The 12,767-nt window shown below is 49.7% G+C and overlaps 1 protein-coding gene across 4 annotated transcripts in view; it reads right to left on the minus strand.

The window, feature by feature from the left end:
* Rbm20 (RNA binding motif protein 20) overlaps positions 1–12,767 on the minus strand; it is a 179,511-nt gene that overhangs the window by 40,995 nt on the left and 125,749 nt on the right. For 3 of the 4 annotated variants that reach the window (XM_005403752.2, XM_005403751.2, XM_005403753.2), the window contains exons 2-5: positions 7,931–9,017; positions 6,413–6,474; positions 4,704–4,795; positions 4,305–4,402 (exon numbers count right to left, since the gene is read on the minus strand). In XM_005403752.2, the coding sequence (XP_005403809.1) occupies positions 4,305–4,402; positions 4,704–4,795; positions 6,413–6,474; positions 7,931–9,017 (1,339 nt within the window). The remainder of the gene's footprint in view (positions 1–4,304; positions 4,403–4,703; positions 4,796–6,412; positions 6,475–7,930; positions 9,018–12,767) is intronic. The other variant, XM_013504116.1, reaches the window with a different exon arrangement.

A 12,767-nucleotide genomic window follows, 5' to 3' on the forward strand; every position in this document is an offset into this window, starting at 1 on the left:
AAAATAATAAAGCTTTATATAAAGAAAAGAAAAAACAGAAAGTAAAACCCAGTTTTCCTGTCTCCCTCTCTTTGAAAACGCACAAGGTGACCCCTGCTGACAGGACCAAAGCAATGACAGAGCTGGAGAGCTGGGGTGGGACGGGGACAGGTAGCGCAGACCACACCAAGTACTACAGGTGCAGTCAGGAGACCAGAGTACCCTGGGCCATGGCCTCAGAAGACCAGGCTAGACAGACAGATGTTCTAGGAATAGCCAGCATCTGAGCTCAAAGTTCTGACCTTCCCAAACATTTATGTTTCCCTGAGCCTCAGTTTCCTTATTTACACAAGTCCCCAGAGGGTAGGGTGCCGGTGAGAAAGAAATCGTAATAGCGATGGGTATCTCCCTGCTCCGGAGAGTTTCACCCACGGCATCAGCACAGAAGAAACTCCAGGGAGTGGCAGCAGAAGCTACCAGACCATTTTATGGTAACAATCATGGGCAAAGCGCATCTTGGGCAGCCGCAAGAAGACTATTTTCAGCCTGAGAAGGCCCCATGGCCCTTCCAGAAACTTGACTACTTTGTTTATGACAACTTAGGTGGCCAAGGAGAGGGATCCTCAGCTCAGTCAAATGGCAGCAGCTTGAGGAAAGGGGATACTCATCTCTGGGGACTCTGGGGTGAGGTGGGAGGGGCTGGGGACAGAAACAAATTACCTGCCACCAGCAAACACGGCACACAGCTGTCACACCATGAGGTCCCATCTCTGTCAGACGCAAACACAGAGAGGAAAGGCTGGGACTCCGGCAGGGAGGAGGCAAGCTGCAATTCAGCCCAGCTGCTGCCAGAAGAGCCCCATGGAAGGGGCAGATGGTTTTTGTGCAGATTTTGTGGGAGTTGGGATATGTTTTGCAGTCTCAGCCCCTGAGCCCTGTGTCGCTTTGTTCTTCTGCTTACGAACAGGGGCCCTCAGAAGCAGCAACCGTTCTTTGCTCCACAAACAACAGTGATCTCACAGTGCGACTGGCTTTACTCAACGAAATGTTTCTGAAAGGATGGACTTGAATGGAATCAGGCAGAAAAGGCCCTGGCATAACTTGTGGAGGAAAAGCCGTCCAGGCCCTCATGGGATCTCTGAGGGGGTTTCACTGTCTTCATCAACGATTTCTTTTCTGTTCAAAGTTTCACAATAAGCATAAAGTTTGTAAACAAGAGAGACGCGTACTATTTAAGAGAAGCTCGGTGGTCCTTGTGGGAACCTAGCAAGTGTCCTTTGTTAGTAGGGTCATCACCCTTTGATGCATCTGCTTATCTTTGGAGGTCAGTTATTGTAGGCAGAAAAAAAGATCCATAATCTCTGAGTGACTCTCCTGCTCCTTAAAGAAGCCTTGTAAAGAGTTTTGCGGCAGTGAAGCAATCAGTTTTTCATTTCTCAGCCTGTCTTTACCTGTTGATATTTTTACATGTCAGGTTTTTCAAGACAGCAATATACCATACCTGTCTCCAATTCCATTAGCCAGAAATGGCCAACAGGGCACCAGAACTGGACAAATGGATGTGAATGAACAACAAGTCACTTGCAATGCAGGAACTGGCTGGGCCAGGCTTTGTCCTTGTCCCCCGGACGTGGAGAAGGCTCACAGAACCAACGACATGTCACAGAAGGGATACTGATAAATCCAGTCAAATGATGCTTCTCCCCTCCCAGGGAGGCTGTGGACAGTGCCACCAGACATCTGAGTTTGTCTTGGCAGATGGTGACACCATGCAGAAGAATATAGATGGACTCTTCGGCTTGCACCATGGTTGGCCAGATTCAGGGGAGTCCCTGCCACCCCCAGGTAGCCTCAGATCTTCTGGGGGAGCGAGAGGGTTTTATAAGGGGAAGCATGAAAGCGAAGAGGACCCTGAGGTCCTCGGAGGGGCAGCATGGCTCAGTGATGAAAGTGAAGCTTCCAGAGCCGGGCTGCATGGGGCAAACCCACACCATTCTCCGGCCCTGTGACCTTGGACAAGGCTCTGAGTTTCTCTATGCCTGTTTCCTGGGTACAGGAAGGGTAATAGTAGTGTCCACGTCATGAGGTTGCCTGGAGGATTAAAGGCACCAATATGATGCAAAATGCTCAGAACATGTTAGGCATCATGGAAATGTTAGTTGCTGCTGCCATTATCACCCTATCGTATCTGGGCTGTTCTGCTAGATCTCTGCGCAGAGAGCAAAACATTTTATACACTGTTTTATATAAACTTCCCACCTCCAGGCAAGAAGGATGAAGTTGTACTCAGAGCTTTTGAGTATTAAGGCCAATTATCACAGATCATCATTAACATGGACCATCAAATTGCTTGTGCTTGCCTGGCATGTACATAATTCAAAGTGCTTTCAGGGGGATCTTCAAACATCTAAGAGGAGCAGATACAACTCCAGGTACCGCTAGACAGACTGGTGCAAGGGAACCCTGATACTGAGGGTAAACCTCTCAGCGAGCAGACAGAGTCCGTCTTGGCCTGATGGTGTCCCCACCACCCTGCATAGCTAAAAGGCCTCAGCAAGACTCGTTGCTCAGGAGCAGCTGCCATCACTTCTTACATTTGGACAGTCCACAAATCAGCACCTGATCTGCACGAGGGCAAGGCTGGTCTGTGCTCCACACTGCGCCTCAAGCCCAACGTTTAGTGCTCGCTCCTGTCTGAATCAGAACCACCAAAGCCCGTATCCGATTTTCTAAGGCTTGAGGCAGGGTCAAGAAGTGATGACACAAATCAGGTGAAAAGTCACTTGTTTTTACCTCTTCAAGTCACTAGCTGGGGAGTTACTGTCCCCATGTAAAGAACAAAGCCTCAGAGAAGCAGAGTGACCTGCCTGCGGCTACACAGCTAGGGGACTCTCGGATAGGACTTGAGCCTAGGTCTCCTGACTCCAAGTTCCCAGGAAAGGGCCTCTGGCTCTACGGTCTGCAGTGGAGGGTGAGGATGGGGCCTAGCACAGGGCCCAGAGCTGTCCGGACCACGTCTCTCCCTACGCCATCCTGCGTTCTCAGTTGATCCTGCTGTCCTGCGCCCAGACTCCAGGACAGAGTCAAGGCACATGCTCTGGACCCCAGACTCCCTGTCACAGACAGTCTCCGCCATATTGGCCACTGTCCTCTCCCCTCAGGGCCTGGGGTGAGTGTCCCAGAGAAGAGCGTGGGCCCAGAGGTGTCTCTGTGGCCCACAGTGCTAAGGTCATGTAACCAGGGGTCTGTCCTCAAAGACAAAGAGCAGGCCTCACTAAAACCAGCCATGCCCCTCTGAGGCATGACCAAAGCTTCCACTAGCTAGGGCACGGCTCCATTTTCCTCCTCAAAACCTGGGCCTCTGCAGCTTCTCTCTCTCTCTCACTTCTCCAGCCCAGCATGCCAAATAAACAGGCAAGAAATGGACTCCTGGGCCCAGCCCTCTCCACTCCTTCCCTCCCCCAGGGCTGGGCCCAGAAGCTACACTTCATGGTTTGCTTCTCCCAGATTTCCACAGCCCGGAACCCAGGAGGGGCAGCGCAAGAAGGCCTCCTTGCACAGCAACGCACGCTGCATGCTGAAGAGAGAGAAATAAGCTGCAGCTGCAATCAGCGCAAACCAGAAACACACAGGTCCAGGCCGAAACACGCCCCAGGCGCCCTCTAGCAGCGCTCAGCCACGAGCGAGCGTCTCCTTCAGAGGCCTTTGCCTGACTGTCTCCCCCCGGCCTTCCTTGTGCCCATGAGGCTGCAAAGCAGGTAAACATTTGAAACTAAAGAGAGAAAAGGAGTTGTCACAACCAGTGGGAAAAGGAAACGTGAAGCTTTGGGGCTTTGGGGGACTAACGTACATGTTATTTGTAAAGAAGAACAGAACTGAAACCAGAGAACAGAAAGTATGAGTGCCAGCCAACCATTTCCCCAAGGGGCCAGCAAACAGCACCAGTCCACGCGCCTCACGGTCAAACACACTTTTGCTTTCTGGGCCAAGCTGCAGAATTACCCTCTCATAGGAAGTGGTCTACTTCCATAAAACATCGAAGATTCAATGTAAGAAGTAAGAGCTCCAACTTTTTTCTCCTAAACCAACGTTGAATGCTAGGAAGTCAGTGAGTGCCTTTGATTTTAAGTGATTACGCCAGCTTTTCAGCCACGTGTTTCAGTGCCATCTGGACTGGATAAAGCAACTCTTGACCTCTGTCGGGGGCCACTTGTCTGACTGCCACAAAGCCACATCTGCACGCTTCACCCCAGCCGAGACAGAGCAGGTCGACACAGGTGCTGCGGGGATGATAAGGACGGTGGAGAACATGCTTCTGTACTCACATTTGTCCCTGATGCGGCCGAGGGAAATGCAGGATTCGACGGAGCGAAGGACCTTGCTGGAATGGCTGCAAATGACATCCCAAGAGTTGAGGCATAATCTGAATCACAAATGACACAGCCAGGTGAGAACCCAATGACGAAAGATCATGATTAGGACGTACACGGGAAAGAAGAATTTCTTCTAACAAATTCAGCGGTGATTGGTGAGATTGCACCTCTGGGAAAGCTGCATGGCTAAGGTATCCTGAACACAGACGCGCCGGCCAACTCGGGCTGATATTTGGATCTGTTTGCTTTGTACATGCATAGGAAGGGCGGATTAGAGACACCCTGGTTCTTAAAGACAGGACAAAAGCAGCCTGTGGGCAGCTGATTTCTGCAGCAAGCCCCTGACCTTACCTTCATTCCCACCAGGGTTATAAACAGCTGTGTTGTTGGGGGAAGTACACAGGGTTCCCTCTGCCGAAGCAAGTACACACCGGATGCCAGCACTGGAGAGGGGTGAGAAGGGGGACCGGTTCCTCAGTAAGTTAAATGAAAAATTACCACGTGACTCAGAAATTCAGTCCCAGGCATAGACCCCACATAGATGAAAGCAGATACTCAAGCAAAAAACTTGCATATGACTGTTCAGAGCACGGTTATTCACAATGGCCCAAGGTAGAAGCAAACCAAATGCCCATCAGACAAGGAATGGATGAGTAGAATATACACACATTGTAGAACATGAGGTTTGTACGTGCCACCATGGGAGTGAGCCTTCAAAATTCTATGCTAAGTTTTGAAAGCCAGTCAGAGAAGCCCATATAATACAGGATTCCATTCACATGAAATGTTCAGAGGAGGCAGACTCAGAGAGGCAGGAAGCAGACGGTGGCTTCCGGGGCCCGAGGACGGTGGGAAGGGGAGGGACCACTTGACGGGTACGAGGCTTCCCTCGGGGACCAGGAAGGAGCTCTGGACTAGGCAGTGGTCGCATTTGCACAACTTCAGGAATGTGCTAAATTCCACTGAACTGTGAACTCTAAAAGGTTGAAAATGCTGAGTCTTATGTGAATTTCAGTACAGTGAAAAACAGAAGGAGTCAAAGAGGACTTTGTAAAATTGTTCATTAAGTTGTGGTGAAACATACATAACGTGAAATTTACCGTCTTACCCATGTCTAAGTGTATGGCTCAGTGGCGTTATGCACATCCACACTGTTGTGTAGCTGTCAGCGGCTTCCCTCTTCACAACTGTGCAGCCTGCAAAACTGAAACTCTGTTCCTCTTAAACACTGACCCTCCAGTCAGCCTCTCACAGCCTGACAAGCACTTTCTGTTTCTCTGGTTTGTCCTCTTTACCTCCTCTAAGTGGTAAATGTACAGCACTCATCCTTTTGTGATGGGCTTATTTCACTTAAGGGAATGTCCCTGAGGTTCAATCATTTTGTAGTATGTGTCAGAATTTCCTTCCTTTTCAAAGCTGTGTAATATTCCATGGCATGTTCATCCATTCACCTGTCTGTGGCTGTGTTGGTTGCTTTTTCCTTTGGACTACTATGAATAATAAGGGGAGGCACACATTTTGAATGCACACATCTCAAAACATTGAGCCCCAATTATCTGTTCGGTACCCTGGGGCCAGACAGTCTCTTCTCTACTTCCTTACTGGTCTGTGGGTTCTGCCCATGCCTCCGAGCAGCTCTATGCAGCACCAAAGCTGGGATCCTGGCCGGCACAACCTGAGCTTATTACTCCTCTGCTCGGTCCTCCAGCAGTTCCACTCACACAGCAAACCCGGAAGTCTTCCAACAACGAAGGGCTCTGGACTTGCGCCTTGCTACTCAGGGTCAGCATGCATGAGTGCATGCTCTTTCTCTTTCTTTCTCTCTCTCCTTTCCCACCTCTGCCCCAGCATTGCTTCTGCTTCACAGTTACCACCGGGAATATTATTACTTGCTCATTTAACATGTAATCCTTCTCCCTGTGTTATGCGTAAGTGCCTGGGACAGGGACTTCGCCTGTTCTCTGTGGTTCCCCTGCACCCAGCACAGAGCACAACCAACCTCAGATGCTCAGTGAGTGCTTAGAGCACTCGCATGGAGCTGCTCTCTTGACAGCACTTACTGTTCAGAGAAGACCAGGCATTTCTGAGCGTGCAGCTTCCCTTTCACGTGCAGCTCCCAGTCCTAGGGCAGAAGGAAGGAAAAAATGACCAAAGCAGAACTGAATCCACAGGGAGGCAGAGAGACAGGGAGCACAGAGTCCCGAGGCTGGACCAGTCACCTGGCGCTCTCCTTCCTCCCGTTCCTGCCTCCAGTCCAGCCCTTGCTCCACCCCGCCTCGTCCTCGCTTCCGGTGGCCATTTTGGATAGCAGCCCAGACTTGAAAGTCCCTCTCCTCCTCTCAGTGGACCCTTGGACCCACCGCCTACCTCTTCTGTCCTGCACAGAGACCTTACACATTTCTGAATCCAGTTGGGAGATCCCGACAGGCAGATTCGTGGGAATTATAAAGACTCAGAAAAGGCTTATGAAAGACAAAATCCCGGACTACCTTCCAGAATCAGCCAGTCTGCTCCCTGGAATGGAGGCAAGAGGGTGGGCCCCATGAGGTTTCAGGGATGCACCTGGAGGATGCAGCCTGGGCAGAGGTAAATGTCAAGCTGTAGTGGGTCTCCCTCTAAGAAGGGACTTTACCATGCTCTGGAGCTGGATAAGAGATGGGAAACAAGACGGCCCAGTACTAAAGACATGAAGGCTCAGATCCACATTTTTGTTTTTTGGCCTCTGCTTTTTTTTTTTTTTCAGTGTTAGGAATCAAATCCAGGGCCTTGTGAATGCCAGGCAAGCTCTATCCTCGAGCTGCACCTTACATCTGAATTCTGTATTTGAATCTCCATTCTGCATTGCCTAGGTAAGAGGCCCAAGGCAAGTAATTTCTCTACTCTGAGCCTCTGTTTTCTCATCTGCAAGATGAGGACAGTAGCAGTACTGCAGTTACTACCTAGAGTTACTACTGGCACACAGAAAGCAGTTAGTATACCAGCTAGACAATTATTGCTTTGGAATATTGTACTGTATCAAGAGTACATATTTTGCGGGGAATTATACTGTAATGGACTTTTGTTTGCAGCTGTCTGAAGTATTTTACTACCCCTGGGAAAGTATTGTGAGCCTCTCCACAGTACAGATGTAGCAGCTGAGGGCCTCTATAACAATTTGTCTAGGTCTCACCCAGAAATTGCTCTCTTGCTTCTGATCCCAAATTCCACTCTTTTCTTCCTTTCAAATTCAGTGCAACACATGTACTCAAGGAGTAGCAGCTCCCCCGGAGGGAAAGGCCTTCCCAAGGACGCAGGAGCCCAGTTCCTGAGCCCCCTCTCTGCAGAACAAGTGGGATTATTCCACCCTCCGCCCCTCAGCCTCATCTTTCCCATCTGTAAATGGGGAAAGGAATCTCCTACGTGCCTTAAAGGAAGGAACTGGCCACAACCAATTTCCAAAATCCCTCTGAGTTCTAATATCTATGATTTTAACAAGGGGGCCGAGGGCAATGTTCTGTTCCCAACCACCGAATGTCGGGTTTCCCCACCATGAGCACCAAGATTTTGGTAAGGCTCCAGATCTGTCTCGGATGACTCACCTTCAAGTCAAATACTTTCTTGTCGCACATGCTGCAAACATGCGGCAAGTGGAGGGGCGCCACGCCGTGGAAATCATTGAGCTCGTGAGCCTGCAGGGGCCGCATGGACAGCATCGCCTGCTCCTCCTTGGCCGGCCGCCGGGCACCGCTGAAACCCTGCTTGCTGTTGTTGAGCCGAGCCCCGAAGGAAGGGGGCGTCCTGTCTGCGGTGGGCTCCTCAGGGTCATACAGTTCATAGGGCTGGTTGGGGGGTGGAGGCCACAGGTTGGGGCCTGCTGTAAGATCGGCCTTGCTTTGGCCAGAGAATCCAGGAGGGCTCTCCCACTGGCTGTTTGCACCCTGCAGCAGCGGCCCTATCTCGTTTTTCATGCCCCCTACCTGCTCAGCTGGAAACCCTCCTGCCACATTTGACCCCTGCGCACTGGGCCCGTAGAAGTCTTTGGAAAAGGTAGCCCGACCATCTTGCCCTGCATGGCTGTAGTGCCCTTCATAGGTCACGCTGCCTGAGGCGGAGGCCGAGGCTGGCAGGAAGCCAGGCTGACCGTCTGTTTCGGAGCCATATGCCTGGCCTGTGTTGGCTTTGCCATACTCGTAGAATCCCGTGGTAGCCGGAGCAGGCCCAGCCTTGCCAATACCCAAGATGACTGCAGGCTGGGCTTGGCTCTGGGCCATCACCCCACCGAAAGGATGCATCACTATGGCGCTGGCAGGCTGGCTGGGGAGGCTCGCAGAGGGCCCTGGGCCTCTCGCTTGGCTGGGGGGTGAAAAGGCCATTGCATTCGAGGGGAACCGGGCACCGGCAATGGTCGCAGCGTGCTGGGGCACCGCGGCGTGGCCATGGGGGCCACTGAGCACAGACGGGTGTCTCAGCTGGTTGAAGAGAGGCTGGGACATGGCCACTTTGGAGAGGACTTGGTTCAGGACGGTGGCGGCTGCAGTGTTGTTGGTGACTGCTGTCTGTGCCAACTTCAGCCGGTGGAGGGTGAGCTGGGCCTGCAGCTGGGCCAACTGGAGACTGGCAGGTGAAGGGAGCAGAGGGTTCGGGTTGCAGACGGGGAACGGGGTCTTGTCCAGGAGCTTGGCGGCACTGCAGGGAGACAAGAGGTCTAGATGCGTGGCTGGCTTTCAATGGGGGAAACGAGGGGCTGCGTTTGCTGCTCTGTGTCCCCCTCCTCTCACATACATGAATAAGTCCCACATACAAGTGTGCTCATACACTAAAGAAAACCAAAGCTGCACCAGAAAAATGATCTGACAGAGTGTTTGATTTCCTCAGGAACTGGAATGTAAATTAAAATAGTTAGAAACCAATATTGGCCTAGCAAAATAACCGGTATTAAAAATAATAACTGCAATCAGTGTTGGAGAAGTTAAGTGGTGTAGACACAATGCCAGTGAGAGTATGAGCTCAGAGCTTTGGGAGGGGGCCTGGCGTTGTGCATTTGTTGCAGCCACGTCCCTTGACCTCATAATTCAATTCTCTTAATCTTTCCTGGGACAAAACTTGATTCCTGAAGATGTTTAATACTGAGTACTTACTTAAAAGTCCAAAGTTGAAAAGTACAAACATCCATTAATGGGGAGGGGGGGCTTGATCTGAGTAAATTATGACATAGCTACACGATGAAATATCAGGCAACCATGTCCTGTTCCTGTTTAAATTACTACTTTAATATGTAACATTAAAGACATTCAAAATGTGTACCCAGCACCAGGCCTACGATAGAAAACAGTCCAAAGTGCTAAATCCACCCCCCACCACAGTTGCCACTCTACCCAGCCCTTTCCCATTTTTACCAATGGCACTATCTTTTGTTATTGGGGTGGTTTTTGTTTATTTGCCTGTTTGTTTGCTTATAGTCGCAGCTGGCCTTGAATTTATCCTCAAGATCCTCCTGCCTCAGCCTCCCAAGTGCTGGAATCACAGGCATGTGCCACCATACCCAGGTAAATACTATCTTGAATTTGGTAAGGTCACTAGTTACAGAGGAAAAAAAATTTATATTGACTTATATTAATGACATAAGACAAATTTATATTAATGACATAAGACAAATTTATATTAATGACATAAGAAAATCCAGAGGCATCAATGCTAAGTGAAAAAAGCAAACTTCAAAATCGCATACAGAATGAATTGTATATATATTTATGCCAAACATATTTTCATCCTACCCTCATTTCACACCCAAGAATAACAACCTATTTCTTAAACACAACTAGTATAAAGAGTAAACCCATAAGTTACAAGTGAAAAACTCTGAACCTGAGGTACTAACAGGCAGTGGTCAGCTCTCACAGACCTGACTGGCAGATGGGAAGGGCCACTTCCTACCTGAAAAGGGCCATTCATGTGGCCTGTGAGGCTTGGTGACGGTGTCTGCTGGACTGAGTCATAGTCTGGAAGTGGGACAGACTTTCCCAGAAAGCCTGGGCTGTGTGGTTACCATAGTCGAGGTTCTCGAGTAAGACCACATTTTCTGGGTCTTCAGCTCCCCTTGTGGGAAGGGGGTGCAATCAAGAAATAGATGCGAGATTCTGACGAACTGGAACTCCAGGACATTTGAACGGGAAGAGTGGGACTGTGATGTTTGAAATTGGGACTGTCACGGACAATCAGCCTGCTTATAAAGGGGGTGGTCGTGGGAATGCAGAGCTGGGACACTTTTGTCTCCACTGTTTGTCTCCAGACGGTGCACAGTAAAAGTACAACAATAATGCAGCTGAAAAGAGAGAGGCCACGCAATCTCAGGTAGGAAAGAGAAGGATCTGAAGAGTGTGGTGGGGCACACATCTCTCACTGCGAAGACATGCATGTCACTCACACCTGCCCCACTCTGAGAACACTGCCAGGACAGAGCCACCCTTAAGTGTGTGCTTGGCACTGGAAGAGAACTTGGTAGAAGGGAGGAGGGGTGTGGGAGAGACTCCTCTCAGGTACTGCGAGCTACTGAACTACCATCTCATTAGATCTCTCCAGAGGTCCCACAGGGGAGATTGTTTTCATCTGTTCTGCAGGGCAGAAGCTACAGCTCAGGGGGATTATGTGACCACTTCATGAACACCCAGCGCTGCTGAGTACAGGCTTTGAAAAGTAGAGAAATACCAGGCAGCTTCCCATCCCCCTTGGAGTAGTACATCCTCCAGGGCTGTTTCCCTGTTTTGTTTGAAGTGAGTTCCCAGAACACCAGGCACACCCACACTCAAATATAAGTACAAAACACATTTCAGAGCCAGATAAAAATGACTTTGTTACTCTTTCCCATTTGTGCAAAGAAATAAAAAATGGGCTGTAAGTTGTTAAAGAGACCCCTGGCTAGCAGCCCTGCGGAGCTCCCTGGGGCAGAACAAACTGACTGCACTGTAACCTATCGGGGAAGGAGAGGACCACGTTTAAAGGTAGTCACAGACCTTTCCTCTGTGGAGGGGCGGGCAGGTGTGCCGCCAAGCTTTGGGGACGTCAGTGTGCGGCACAATCCAGGGCAGCAGCACACTGGGGAGAACTGTCTAGGTAGACAAGCATACAGAGGAGAAGGAGGACGGTCGAGTCTGATGATGGATTTTGACTTGTGCAGTATTAAGTAGCTGAGCTTCAGAAGAGCAACTAAGCTTAACTCAAAACCCTGCCCACACAGGGCCAGCCCTTCCTCCCAGGTCTGTCCACCACACAGACTGTCTTTACTAACAAGGCGATCATGAGGTGCCAATTTGGTTTCCATGGCCAGGGTAAGACAAGGTTGGTTTTGTTTTTCCCAGAGAAGTCAGCTGTATTTTCTAAACTTGCATTCCGGGCTGGAGGGAGTGCTTGCTGGAGACTCAACCCTTGGCCTGTGAGTGGTGTGAAGCCAGCATTCTGAGTATTTGTAGGTTGGCCATGGGAAGCAAGTGTTTTTCAGAAGATGGCCCGTTTACCCACGCCGACCCAGCCTGAAATAAGAGCACTAGCCATATTCTCTTGTGTACCTCTCATTTGCCTACACGGTTCTTCTTTGGGGGTGGAGGGGTTTCATGGTACTGGGATCGAACCCAGGGCCTTCTCACTGGGCTACACCCCCAGACATTTTTTATATTTTATTTTGAGATAGGGTCTCACTAAATCACTAAGTTGCCCGGGCTGAATTCAAAGTTGCAACTCTCCTGCCTCAGCCTCTCAAAGTCCTAGAATTACCGGTGTCTGCCACCATGTCCAGCTCATCTGGGAAGTTCTTCTGGTTTCCAACTTTATTCAACCATAAGAAGTGGACTTCACATAAATCCTCAGAGCTAAATACCTCTCTTGAACCTAAATCTTAGATAATGGGGAAAAGATATCTCATCTTATTTTTAAAAATCTAAAAGCCTTAGTCTGCAAGAGTAAATAACCTAAAATTTAGAAGCATACGGTGATCATACAGTACATCTTCATGAGCTGTTTCCCTGTTTTGTTTGAAGTGAGTTCCCAGAACACCAGGCACACCCACACTCAAATACAAGTACAAAACACATTTCAGAGCCAGATAAAAATGACGTTGGTGCTACCCTTTCCTAACTGTGCGAAAAATCAAGTTCCAAAAAAGAAGGGACTCTGTCTTGGGGACACTTGCCTCCACCTGCACACTGCCTTGCCCTTGGTGGAATGCTCATACCCTCTGTGAAGAGAAGGAAGAAGGAAGCTGATGGGATGGCTTATCAGAATCTGGGAATCTGAGATGATATAGACACCTTCTTTGCGAGTACACATTTCCATGGAGGATAAAGACCCTGGAACAGTTCACAAAGGAGCACCTAAATACATCCAGAGAATGAATGGATTCTGCTGTTATGTAGCTAAACATACAAGCAGGTACACATCTGCCCA

This window comes from Chinchilla lanigera, unplaced genomic scaffold (genome assembly GCF_000276665.1).
Source record: "Chinchilla lanigera isolate Chin_1 unplaced genomic scaffold, ChiLan1.0 scaffold00084, whole genome shotgun sequence".
NCBI classification, from domain to species: Eukaryota; Metazoa; Chordata; class Mammalia; order Rodentia; family Chinchillidae; genus Chinchilla; species Chinchilla lanigera.